This window comes from Pelodiscus sinensis, chromosome 14, assembly GCF_052426305.1.
Source record: "Pelodiscus sinensis isolate ZL-2025 chromosome 14, ASM5242630v1, whole genome shotgun sequence".
NCBI classification, from domain to species: Eukaryota; Metazoa; Chordata; order Testudines; family Trionychidae; genus Pelodiscus; species Pelodiscus sinensis.
The window spans coordinates 17,682,508-17,696,360 of record NC_143065.1 but is presented as its reverse complement, the minus strand read 5'-3'; the positions used below and the strand labels follow the sequence as shown (position 1 = coordinate 17,696,360).

The following is a 13,853-nucleotide window of genomic DNA, read 5'->3' as shown; positions in this document are numbered from 1 at the left end:
AAATAAGTGCTGTGCAGATGTGCCCAAATTCAAAATAAGATATTTCAACTTAAGCAACCAATTAGCTATGCTGTACTGTGCTGGAAGAGAAGATGTATAAGAAACAGCTAATATCTCTGTATCCTCCAACTAAAATGAGGAAATGAGACTTGGTATTCCTGAAGTTAATGTTAAAACAAAGCACCAACTTGCCTCCTCTTATCCCTTTTTATTTTTAAGGTAAAGTTTTTGTGCTTTATTTATTCATCATAAAGAAGCAAGCAAAAAAAAAAAAAAAAATGGTATCTGACCGCCGAGGGAGAGTGGTTGCAAAGGTAGTATGGTATTGAGTCTTTTATCATAATAAAGCAACATGGAATTGTTTATTGCTCTATGCAGTCCCTGTGCTGTATTTTATTCTGATGGCTTTTCAGAAGAACAAATGGGAGGAACTAGTGGCCTTGAATAACCATCAGCCTCTCAGAAGTCGCAGAAGTCAAGACAGGAAAAGATGAAGGTGTGGGTGATGGGATCAAAATGGGAACTTAAAGAACAGAACAGAGCTTGGAAATTTTCAGAGAAATAGGTAGCAAAGGTTGGATGAGGGAGCCCTAAATCTCTGGACCAATGCGAGGGCAGAGTTCAAGAGAACACACACAGGTTACAGGCCTGAGTGATATAGAAGATTATGGTGTGATGTAGAAAAAACAATAGACAGAAGGAGATTAAAGAGCGTGGAGGAGAAAAAGTGTTAATTTGGTCCTGGCGCTGATACATGTAAGTGCTGTACTAGTGAGTGCAAGATGGGGACAAAGGTGACGGTAACTTGTGTGCCAATGGGCCATTCTGGCTGCTGGGTATCACAAGAGAACAACAGTGCTGTAGATACACCACTCTTCTCCTAGTCATGACAGGAGTTGCAAAGTGAAGTGACACAGATCCATTGTATTGACTCTAAATCACTGGCAGCAGTTTCAGTGGAGCAATGAGAGTGGAAGCCAGATTGGCTGGGATTAAGGAAAGAACTAAAGGAAAGAGGAGATACAAATATTAAGCTTGTTTTTGTGCATCACAAAATTAGAGTTGAGGTAAATTTTGAATGTTAATGCCATCTGTATATTGAATTGTTAACATCATCTGATTTGCAAGATTGCTAAAAATCGAAGGTAACTTTTAGCCCCTGTAAAACACTCTGCTACTTGTGAAACTCTGTTTAAATGTGCATATTTTAATGTTTAATGATAAATTATTTTCAACATTTCCTGCCACTTATTGTCCTGCAACTCAATTATTAGGTATGGTTAGCCCAGTGTAAGCCCAGGCAAACAATATTAAGATATTTCAATACACAGCAGCATGCTTTTAGCATCTCTTCTTTCTATCTGCATAATTATCCTTGAGGTTCATTTTATCACAAATTAGATTAGTACAATACAAGTAAAGCTATAAAACACAATGTAAATGAGTTGGGTCTGCACCAGGCTTCAGGTGATGAGGAAAAAGATCAAAGAACCAGATGCTAGTTGGCTCAGAGTTGCCATTAAGGTATATTACTATAGATGCCAAATTTTTATATAAGAAATGGCCCGAGCAGTGTGGACTGTTTACAGAGTATGAGGGAAAACTGTGTGAGGTATTCAGTGTTACTGTTTTAGAGAATGAGCTGCTTTTGTTCAGTAGCCATATACTTACTTTATAAAGAACACCGTGAGTTTCACCCTGAGCTTGGGGTTTGTTTCAACCTGTAACTGCAGAACTCCGTTTGATTTCCACTTTAAGTGGCAAAGCCCTCTGCAACGATGAAAACTCAGCCCAAGATTAGGGTTAGTGATGAAACCCAATACCAGGCAAAAGCAAGATTAAAATGATGCTTTACACAATGATTCTCTCTGCAAGCGTAAATAAAGAATTACTTATTTTGACTATTTTGAAATATTCCACATAGTACATGTAATCAGTATATACCTTGTCTTTTATGTGTTAGATTGATATTGAGGATAATTTCTCTGTATGAATTCACCAATGCATGCCTACTAAACCTGAATAATAAATCCTAATCTCACATTATAGATATGATATCTTTTAACAGTTTAATCCATTTTTATTACAGATTAAATAACTATATATTTTGTTTACTGTGTAGTCTGATGTATTAGTAGGTAGAGCTTTTAAGTGGAATTAAGTCTTTTTCCCAGATTTACAGACAAATAACTTTTGTTCTTTAGAATTGGGCTATTGGTCTCTCTGCTCTTGCAAAAGTACGTTCTCGGAATAATAATAATACATATAAACATTTCTTTAGATGTTAAGACCTTGATAAAAACTGAATAAACGGCTATAAGTGCCACTGGCAGCTAGCATAATTAATAATTCATATATAACATAATGTAAAGCTTTGTAATTACAGTAATTTGATTATCATTGTTTGTTCTACAGTCCAGTCTCCTACGATCAGATATGGGGCTTGGAAGCCCTGGTCAGTTGTCATCCTCAGGAAAACCTGGAACAACGTATTACCCATTTGCTACTACAAATCCACGCCGAAGACCACTTCATGACTCATCAGTTCTTGGTCAGTACTATGGACTATTCTTAGACCTTTAATGCTAATCTGCTTTTCACATCTGCCTTATTTTAGACATCATTTTATATATATATATATATATATATATATATATATATATATATATATATATATATATATATAATACACACACACACACACACACACACACACACACACTCACACATATATATATTGCAAATAATTCTTTTTAGGGCACTATTTGCTACTTGAGGTAGCTAAATAAGGGATAATATGCTTGAGACATTGATTTTAGTTCAGCACTGATCAGTATTGCATTACAAAAATCTTACTTCTACAAGCAATAATGACAGAGGGATACCAATTGATGTCCAGCTGAAGTAGCTGAGTGCCCTTAACCCAGGCCATCATTAATTTCTAGAAATGCCTGACCTTGAGGTCATTACTATTATACACTATGAAAATGCAAAGGAAAGAACAATTATCCCTTATTGAATTTACTCTATTCAGGGTAATCTAGAGTTGAGTGTAGCTGGTTTAAGGATCCTGTTAATTTTGTAGCAGTTAAAGATAGTATAATAATTTTTATTTAGTGCATACCATAAGATTCATAACAGATTTGTTATGTTGCTAGTAAAATATGCTTCAGGGGTGTTTTTTAAGACTGTTCACAATTAAATATTATGTGCCTCATCTTGGAGCAACTACAGAATGTAAGTGGACCTTATTGTTAGCCATTGACAGAACATCTGACTGTTGCAACTTGTAAGGTCTTTATATCAACTATGTAGTCCAGCAGATTGTAATTTATATTACTTTACTAGTAAACTTACTTGGCATTGCCCAGGTCCTTCAGGCTGGGGGCTGACATTGTGGGGGGTGCAGGAGTCGAGGTAGTAGGGTGAACATATTTCCCCATGCCAAATATAGAACACCAAGCAGAGGCTGCTGGTGCGTGGGGCTCCAGCCCTGCGGGGGGGTGGGGCGGAACTTGGGGCTTCAACCCTTCAGGGAAGGGGAGTCGCCGGTGCTCAGGGCTCTAGCCCTGTGGGTGAGGGGAGAAAGAAGCTGCTGGTGCCAGAGTTGTGGGGAGGGAAGAGGAGCCACCGGTGCTGGAGCTTCAGTGGCTGAAGCCTTGAGTGCTGGTGGCTCCTCCCTGCCCCCTGCTGCAGGAGACATACTGGACAAGGTGCCTGTTTGGTTTTTTTTTTTAAAGTCGGGATGCTGGGAACAACCCTTAAATATAGGACTGCCTGGGAAAAACAGGACTAATGGTTACCCTACATGGTAGAAGGTTATAGAGGGGCTCACAGCAGGGGGATAGAGATGTGGAAGGGTGTGAATGAGGCTTGGGGGAGAGGAGTGGCTCAGGGTACAGGGTACCAGTTGGTGGGGCTTTCTCCCACCCCGGGGAGCAGGGCTTTTTTTCCGCCCCCAGTCTCCCCGACCAGCAAGGGCCTTCTCCCTCCAGCCCTCTCCTCCATCTGGCAGGGGGCTACTCTTTCCCCCTAGCCTTCCTCTCCTGCCTAGCCGAAGCCTTTTCTCTCCCCCATAAGCCTCCCAGTCGGTGGGGGCCTTTTCCCTCTGTCTGACAGGGCTTTCTCCCTCCCCCAATCCCAGGATTGTTGTAGTTGTCTGGCTTATTTCTGCACATTTCTGGTTCTTCTCGTGCATGTTAGTTTTACCTATATACATCAAATGAAGATTTATTTAAGCCACATAGAATATGTAAATTAACCGTATGTAACTTAACAATTTAAACCATTGTTTATCCACAACAAAACTTCATAAAATGAGACCTCTTTTCTTGGAGTTTTAGCAGTTGTTAGAAATTATCCATTTGTGTGACATATTGAAATAGGTACTGAATATGTTTGAAGTAATGTCTTTCATGTCTTCAATTAGACATGTCAGATTTGGTAGAATTATCCTTTACAAAAATTACAACTGGCTCCCATTTGTGCATTTCTGACGTTCAATCTCATTCACAAAGATAATTGCCCTTTAATTTTGGGGATAGAGAGCACTTTGTTTTGTTTTTTTACACTGTCCTTTTTAACACATGCTTCTTAACACAGATGAGAACTGTTGATAAAGAAATCTGTAAAGCTGTCCAGGATGTGGCTGAGAACAGGAACATTTAAAGAGAATGTAGACTTACTGGTCACTCAGTCGAGCACCTTGTGAGGAGGCTGGCTGGGTGCTAGAGCAAGGGTGATAGACAATTTTGTAGGAGATTGAGGGTTTGTCTTCACTGCTCTCCTTTTAAGACCAAAGTGTTGCACTGTTAATTCCCCCATGTAAATGCAAACTAAAAGTATGCTAGTTCACATTAATGTAATCCTTTTTGGATAATTGACTTCTGAAAATCAAAGTTAAGGTGAGCATATAGCATGATTTTAGAAAAGGGCACAAATGTGCAGACAAGGACACAATTCCAGTTGCTGGGAATGATCTTTATTCTTGTGCTGATTGAATCAACAGTGACCAAATGCTGTAGAGTAGTATACTTAGGTGTTGAATGGGACTGATACCTGGTAACGGCATACGTCTCCCCTATGGACACAGGTAGAATGACACTGAATGTGAAGTGAGATACTAGAGATGTGAAACTTGCATAGTGGGATCTCCAATCCTAAAATTTAGGATAAACTATGATTTTATGTGGAAACTATTTAAAATTGGTTGGTGTCATGAGATTTTGTTATAAGATTTGGTCCAATTTGGTGTTTCCAGAGGAATTTTATTCTAGCTTCTGGTGCTTATTAAAAGGAAAAAAGGTGGGGGGAGGGCAAACCTTTGCAGATCTATAGTGGAGTCCTTCTTGTCCTTGCGGGAACTGAGTGGCTGCAACTCAAGACCTGAGAATTTGTGGCTGTAAAGGAGAGGTATTCTCAGCCCATGCCCACCTCCCTAAAAATACGTGCAGTAATTTTAGAAAATACAGTGTAAACATTTCTGAAGTGTAGTTCCTCTTCAACTGCTTGCTCATGTTGACTCTCTTTTCTGTGAGTGCATGCCAGTTGTTGGTGATTTTTGCCTTAGCAATATCCATAAGGTTGATTGTGATGCCACCTGGAGTGTGTTGGTATATCAGGTTCCAACAGCCCTTTGGCCTTTCAGTTCCTTCTTAGTGCTCATGGGGTTGGTCAGAGCATCTCTCTCCTTTTCCTAAGCAAGTCAACAGCGGTTTCCTTGTTTCATTTGTGTATTAGAGCTGTAAATAGTTGAGTTTTTTGAAATAGCAAGTTAAGGTTCCAGTGGGGATTTTGTTCCTGATGGGGTATGCCCTAGTTTCATGGTTTTAAGCCAGGAGTGAGCAAAAAATGATCTGTGGACCAAGTCTAGCTTCCTACACTATCATATCTGACCCACCCACCACTCAATGGCCCAACAGGAGCCTCTGGTCGAGTCCCTGCCTGCCGCACTCTTTCACACTGCTCAGAGAAGCTAGTTGCAGGGGCCATGTATTCTGTGCACTGCCACTGTCCCCAACACAATCTCGCAGCTCCCATTGGGTGAAAACCAGCCAATGGGAGCTTCCTGGGCTGAGCTTGTAGTACAGGCAGTATGCAGAGAGCCCTCCTCCCCACCCCCAAAAGGCAAATGATGCACAGAGAGCACATTGCCCCTGCAGCTAGTTGCTTGGAGTGGCGTGTGAGGGCATGGAAGGCAAGGAGTCTGCCGGAGGGTACTACTGGGCTGCTGTCTAGGTGCTGCCTGAAGGTAAGTATCTACTGGCCAGAGCCTGCACCTGGCACAGTGCATAGTTCATTCCAAACACCAGAGGTGAGAGAGCCGCTGACACACAGAAAAATCAGTCAGGATCTGCGCACAAATGATAAGCAAAAACAAATAAAACAAAAAAAACCCCAAACCAAACTGTTGGGCCCTCAACTAAGAAAGAGAAAGATACTCTCCACATTCCCCTTGTATTCCAGGGTCCTAGGCCAGTATATTTTGTGTGCTCCAGCCCCGCGGTGGGTAGGGGGCTGGAGCATTAGCACGGGCTCCCCAGTGCTGGGAGAGGGAGCCCTGAGCCACAGGGACTGGATCCAGGCAAGCCAGGGGCTGCATCCAAGCCCTGGGCCTTAGGTTCTCCTCTCTTGCCCCTCCTCACCGCTTTAGAATAATAGGGTTGGAGGAGACCTCAGAAGGTCTTCATGTCCAAGCCCCTGCTAAAAGCAGGACCACTTTACCCAACATCATCCTCCTTTGCCCATGCCAAAGAAGAAGTAGAAAAAGCATGACCTGACACTGAGCAGGAAGGACCAAAGAGCATTGAGTAAAGGGTCCTGTTGGGTCGCCTGCCCATTCCGGAGCCACATGGGGATACATCTTCCTAGGGGACTTCCTACCCCTTCACCAAAAGGGATCCCTCAATGACTCCAGGGAGCAGTAGGGGACCCAAACTTATAGTGGAATCAGCACCACTTCAGCCTCTTCTGGTGCTTAGAGAGAAAAGGATTCTCCAATGTAGGCAGCACCACATGCTGAAATGGTAACAACCGCAAGTCAGCCATGAAAGCCTCCCAGAAGATAAGTGAACACCTCCAGTCTTCAGAGCTGAAGCAGAGCTCTTCATCACTCCATCCTGGTCTCTGCATCAGCACAGGTCACCAGTTTGCCTCTTTAGATCGCTAGCACTGTATTCCCAATCAAGTCCATTTTGGTGGCTGGAACCCCTTGACAGATGTCTTCCTATTCCTGGGGTGTGGGGCTCTAATGTATGCCTTCTGACAAGTGCCATTCATCCACGGAGACCTCATGAAGATAAGGCAGGACGGGACCAAAATGATCCTGATAACTCCGGCTTGGCCTTACTTCAATATGCTGCTGCACCTGTAGGTAACAGCCCCACTGCAGCTGCTTCTCTGCTCTTAACTTCTATCCCAGAACCATGGCAATCTCCTGCACCTGATCCTGGCAGTGTTGCACATGACAGCTTGGGTGCTGCATGGTTGAATGCCAAAAGGCAGGAGTGCTCAGCCTGTGTCCAGCAAGTCCTACTGGAGAGTAGAAAGTTATCCACCAGAGCAACCTATCTGGCCAAATGGAAGTATTTCACATTTTGGGCCTTGACCCAAGATATTAGGCCTGAGTAGGCCTTGCTGCAGTCAATCCTGAATGTCAGTCTTCTGCATCTCAAGCCCCAGGTGTAGTCTGTTTCATCAATGGAGGTCTACTTGGCACCATATCAGCTTTTCATCCCTAATTCCAGGGCAGATTGGTCTTTGCTCATATCGTGGTCTGGCTCTTAGAAGTTCTGGAACAACTCTATCCCTGATTCGGATAGCGTGTCCCTTCATGGGACCTGATTCGAGTGCTTACATGGCTCATTTCCATTTTTTAGGAGTCATTCCTGGTGGTGATGTCTCCCCTACAGATCTCTGAGATTAGAGGATTTAGCTTTAAGCTGCCTTATACAGTGATTTTTCAAGGACAGGTCCAGATGCAGCCACACCCAGCTTTTCTTGCCCAAGGTGGTTTTGCAGTTCCACACAAGGCAGGACATATTCTTGCCAGTCTTCTTCCCAAAACATCATAAGCCGGAAGAGCGCATAGGTTGAACTCCCTGGACATTACGAAAGCACTAGTCTTCTACATTGAAAGGACCAAATCTTTCTGTAAGTTGACACAGCTGTTCCTAATAGTGGCAGATGAGGTGAAGGATTGTCTCAGAGAATTTCATTATGCATCATTGCATGCATCCAGTTTTGCTATGATCAGGCAAAAGTGCCTTCGTCAGCAATTGTAGCAGTCTTCTTGACTGGGGCGCAGACCTCAGCAGCATCCTTCCAGGCCCAATTGCCAAATCCAGGTATCTTTAGAGACTCCACCAAGGCATCCATTCGCATGTTCACGTCTCACTACACTCTTACCCAGCAAGGCTGAGATGACACTGGCTTTGGTAAAGCATTATTGCAAGCTGCACAACTTTGAACTCTGAGCCCAGCTCCAGAGACATGGCTTGTGAGTCACGAAGAATGGAATTGACATGAGCAAGCATTCAGATAATAAACATTTGGTAACTGTTGTTCTTTGAGATATGTTGCTCATGTTCATTCCATTACCCACCCTTCTAACCCTCTGTTGGAGTTGCCAGCAAGAAGGAAGTGAGAAGGCATAGGGTCTGTGGCACCTGATGTACTGATGCTTGAGAATGGCACTCAAGGGCACCACAGCTGACTGCACTAAGGCAAAAATCTCCCAACAACTCTTCATGTGGGTGCACACTCATAATGAATGGAATGGGATCTTGAAGAATGACAGTTACAAAAGGTAAGTAACTTTTTTTTCTCTAGCATAATATAATACATATCATAGCAGAGATATCCTGGAGAGAAGTGAGGAATAGAAAATAAATGTGTTCCCTTTATTATCTTTCCATTTCATTACCCAGTGGAGGAAGAAGATACTTTTCAGCTTGCTACATCCAAATGTTACATTTGCCATTGTAGTTCTAAATTAAGATGGAAAGAGTTCATTTTGTGTTGTGGAAAACTGGATGAATCCAAAGTACAAATGATGATGTCAACAGACAAATGATGATGTCAACAGACAAAATTGTTTACTGTGGCAGACTTGTAATGCCAGGAAACCTAATTTGCACATTGACTATAGTTGAATTAAATTTTATTTTGTGCATTTTTTTCCAGTTCTTAATGTATGCAGCTGTACTAGCTGGCTTCCCTAGTGACATGGAAGTGAATTATTGGTGTAGAGAAGTGGGTACCATATTTTCAACTTTCCAAATATTCTGAAAAATATGGTTTGATTGTCTTGGTGACTTGTGAAGAGTGTTAACTAGTTGTTTAATCAGCTTCACTGTTGCTGGTAGCTGAGGTGCTGCAATAAACTCTGCATATGAATGCTGTAATCCATTTAGATGAAATTATTGTTTTTAAAAGCCACAGTTTAGCTTAATTTCAATTTTATTGTACTATAAAGGTGTTTGCAATTCTAATTTTACCAAGAATACAGGCAAGGGATTAATTGATGTCCACAGTTAATCCACCTTCCACCTCATACACTTTACAGGCCATTGTTTAGTGAATGCACTACGGTATCAATATATCTAATAGTGTTGTTGTTGTCAGGGGTCACTGCATTTCCGCAAGGAGAATCCCCTGAGATCAAAGGTAATGTGAGCAAGGGCAGGATTGTAGAAAAAGGCACAAATGTGTTAATCATTGTAACTTTCTTCTAATGTGTTTGACACCTTTCATTGGTGCAGAGGAAAAGTTGTATGAAGCTAGAAAATGGGGACTGTATTGTGGGGAAAATAATCAGTTGTTTAGTGTGGCTGTTCCTTGTTGTTACTCCTTTCTAACACAGCATAGCTGATGAAATGTGTTGTTTTCTGTGTGCAGATCCTTTACAGACAAAGAAAGTAAGAAAGGTGCCCCCTGGTTTGCCTTCTTCTGTAAGTACTGATTTTTTAACTTATAGTAAACAAATTGGGCTTAAAGCGCACTGTTTACTTGATGCACAGTCTTTTCAGTTATCATTAGGCAGGCTTTATCTAGTGACCACAAACAGCCACGCTATTTTGCAGCAGTTCCTAAGGTGTAAATATACATTTCATGCATAGTTTTTAGATTTCATATCAATGGTTTGTACTTCACTCATATGCACTTACCCACTTGTCCCTGTCATTTGAATTCCCCTCTTGGGAAGAGAGCTGGACCAGGAGCTGTCAAAGAAGATCTCCTGTACAGGTCTTTTGATGTTTAATTAGTCATTATGTTGCTGAACAGGAGGACAGACAGAGATTAATAGCTGAGAATCTTAGAAATTTACATTTGTAATAATCCCAATGGAGCTGAAGACATTAAGATTCGGAGGACATGTACAGCTCAGCTTGCCTCAGTAGAACTGAGGTTATTAATATGCATAAATCACCAAGTCAGATGTTCATTGTGAAGCCCTGGTGGATTTTAAAGCCTTCATTAAGCTTTTCCTAACTTCAGCCTACCATCAGGAAGGCTTTCAAGCAACTAGTTTGTTGATCCCTCTTTGCTAGAAAATTTATCCTTTGAGAATAAAGGGCTTTGATGAAAAAGGTTGGAAGGGTTGTGGTGGAAAAATCATTAATGGCTGTGATAATCTAATGCTAGAGGGGTGTTTTGTGGTATTAAATATACTTTATTCTTTAAAGGATGAAAATTGTTTATAAATGAATCTTCATTTAAAAATCCACATGAAGTGAAAAATCCCCACTGAAGTGAGGAAAGATTTTTTTTTTCCTCCCTGTTAAGAATAAACAAGACGGGAGGGGAGAGAAGCTCTACTGCCTTGCAGGGTATATCTCTTTGTTGTGTAAATGGATGTTGGGCTTTTATTTGGCAGTACTTAACACACTGGTGCAGGTGCAGTTGGATGAGTCCTAACTCAAAGCCATATAGGCTGAATAGAATGCACTGTACAGGCAACCGTAATGCAGTAGGAGCAAAAAGGGTCTGAGCTCTTTTTTATTTTATTTTATTTTATTTTATTTTATTTTAGTATTAAAACTGAAGTATAGATGATGTCTTCTAGTCACTCCCCTTTCCTCCTTCACTGTGATATACAAAACCCTGAATCTGAAATCTCATTTTAACTGTACTTCCAGATGGAACTGAGATAGTTTAGATGGCCTGGGGCAGCTGTGCTATGAACCTGCAGCCTACCTGGAAGCCAGGATTGCAGCTGCAGGCACTCTTAAAAGCTTTTGCTTGCATAAGCACTTGGGCCCCACTAGAGGCTGAATAGCTGCTTGATAAACAAAATGAACACAATGCCTGAACTCATTATTTCCTAGGCCAGGAATATTTTTTTCTGCAGCAGCTAAAAATAGTTTGGCAATTTACATTTTAAGTTAGTTGTGTGTTATGCAGGGGTGCCTCTCCAGTTAACAGATGATTTCTTCTAGATTAACAAAAATATATTTAAAATGATAGAGTAGCTAAAACATGTAACAATGCAGTTTTTGTGTAATTTGTTGCTATAATTCTAGGAGTCATAAAAGTCAAATTACGTATTAATATTTAGTAGCACTGGCCAGGTAAAGAGAACATATTAGTGAATGAAAAATTCTTCTAATTTCTCTTACCCAACACTAATGGTAAAAAGCAGCATGTTTTTAATGTTTCTTATTTAATTTTTCGTCTTCTAAATGAAGAAACAGAATTGCAAAAGACTTATTTTATTAAACACTGAACAAACCTCAGTGATGGAAAGAGAAAGCAGATACTGAGAGTCATCAGTATGCTGGTGATAAATTTTGTAAAATCATCATGGTCCTGAATGTACTAAGCAGGATGACACCAAAATCAAACAGAAGTCTGATATTTTTAATGTAAGATGCCTTGTCTTGGTGGAAAGTTGAACAAAATTTAGTTTTATTGACTACAGAAATGTATGACAACTTGAAATTCTGACAACAAAATTGTTTGGAATGTACCATGCTAACAAGTCAGATTGTATTTTGGCGAAGGTAAAAAGTGAATCAGCATATTTAATCTCTGTGCTACAGATGTTCTATTCAGTAAATTAAAATAATTCTTATATGAAAAATAACAAAGGAGGGGAACGAGGCTTTATTACTTAAAATATAAGTTATAAGAATACATTTTGAATTGAGCTTCTAAAGGATTGATTCTCTTTAATATTTGTAGTTATTATAAACCTCATGTAAACATAGATGCTTCATAGTAGTTTAACTTTCTAGGTAATCTTCATTTACATGGAAAACTAATGTTTATTTTTTTAGTAAGATAAGGACTTTTAAATAATCTTCCTATGTCTTAAAAAATACTTTTTCCTTTGCGTTGTGGTGGACATCTCATGTCAGATGTTTTCTTACACTATTTGTTTTTAGATGATTTTTTTCACTTGTCCTTGGTTGTCCTAGTAGTGAAAAACCAAAATAGCTAAAAAATTATTAGGTTTGTATGAACATATCCAACATTTTGGTGAGTGACATCTGAAACTCACATCTGAATGAATCTAGCTTTTGTGTTTGCTTTCTGCAGACATTAACATGGTAGAGGATTTTTTGTAAAAATGTTTGCAGAAGTTAATGTTAAGCATTCATGCTCCAGGACAGCGTTGAAAACAGTATATTTTATATGGCTGGGACAACTTGATACAGCAGGGAGAAAAGGGTTCCCAAAGCACTCAGAGTGCTTGTCTACAGGCAGTTAGATCTGATTACATGCTTTAAAACAGGTCTACAGCCCGTTGGTTTGTGGCCCGCAGTGCAATTTGGGTTTACGCGGGGCTTAACACGTCGCCCACGGGGGGATCCTTTGAACATGGCTTCAACTGGGAACACATTCCACAACGGTGATTCAATATAATGGTCTTCTATTGATTTGCATTTTAGTAGTTAAATTCCTGGATTGTCATTGCTCATTAAAAGTGCTGTCATATGGGTAGAAACAAGGGGAATATTGCATTTTATTAAAATCAGCAGAACTGACTTCAATGGGGCCTGCGTGTTGTGTAGTCTTGCCTTAATCTTTGTATTCATGCCTGTGAGTGTGAAAGAAGCTATTTGCATATATTTGCATATATATTTTCATGTATATGCAGTCACAATTAAGTTGCAGCCCTTGACGTGCTGTGAGTATCATTGTGGACCCCAGGGCTTCCAAAATTGAGTAGCCCTGTTTTAAAACCTAGGCATATTGTGCAAATAGGGCAAGGAAAAAAGGGCACCTATTCATTAAATCTTCACAGTAGTATACTTTTTGAGCTTGTTGCCTTAGACAAGGCTTGTGTTGCATTGAAAAAATTTATAGTATTCTATGGTTTATACTTATCAGCCATGGCTTGGACCTCCCTGGTCTGACATCCTGGGGACCTGACTGATTCTAAAGGAGTGAGTTTGCTGGTTCAGGTGGAGGTCGGCTCCTCTTCCAGGCTCCCCTGCTCCTGAGCTCCTGGGGCTTCTAGGGCTCCATTGCCCTAAAGCTGCCAGACCCCGCACCCTCAGAGCCTCTGCTGCTCTGCTCTGGGGCCGCCAGGACTCCACAGCCTGCTCCGAGGGGCCATCGGGGCTCCATGTAGGATTGCCAGGTGTCCTGTATTGAACCGGACACTTTGGTATTTTCGCCTCCTGTTGAGTAAAAAAATTCAGAAAATACCAGACACCTAAAATGTCTGGTACTTTCTAATTTTTTTCCTGCCAGCAGCCTGTTAGGGCCAAAAAGCCTCACCACGTGTTTCTTAAAGAGACCATACTGGTGGGTTTGTTTTGTTTTGTTTTTGGTTCGGTATTTTTTGAAACCATCTGGCAACCATAGCTCCATGGCCTCCCTTGAGGGGCTGCTGAAGCACCAGG

General features: G+C 40.9%; 1 protein-coding gene across 4 annotated transcripts in view; it reads left to right on the top strand.

Annotated features, from left to right (window-relative positions):
• The window catches only part of TCF12 (transcription factor 12), a 350,149-nt gene that overhangs the window by 271,367 nt on the left and 64,929 nt on the right, over positions 1 to 13,853 (top strand). For all 4 annotated transcript variants that reach the window (XM_075897314.2, XM_089782003.1, XM_089782004.1 and 1 more), the window contains 2 exons: positions 2,416 to 2,551; positions 9,898 to 9,950. In XM_075897314.2, coding sequence (XP_075753429.1) covers positions 2,416 to 2,551; positions 9,898 to 9,950 — 189 coding nt within the window. The remainder of the gene's footprint in view (positions 1 to 2,415; positions 2,552 to 9,897; positions 9,951 to 13,853) is intronic.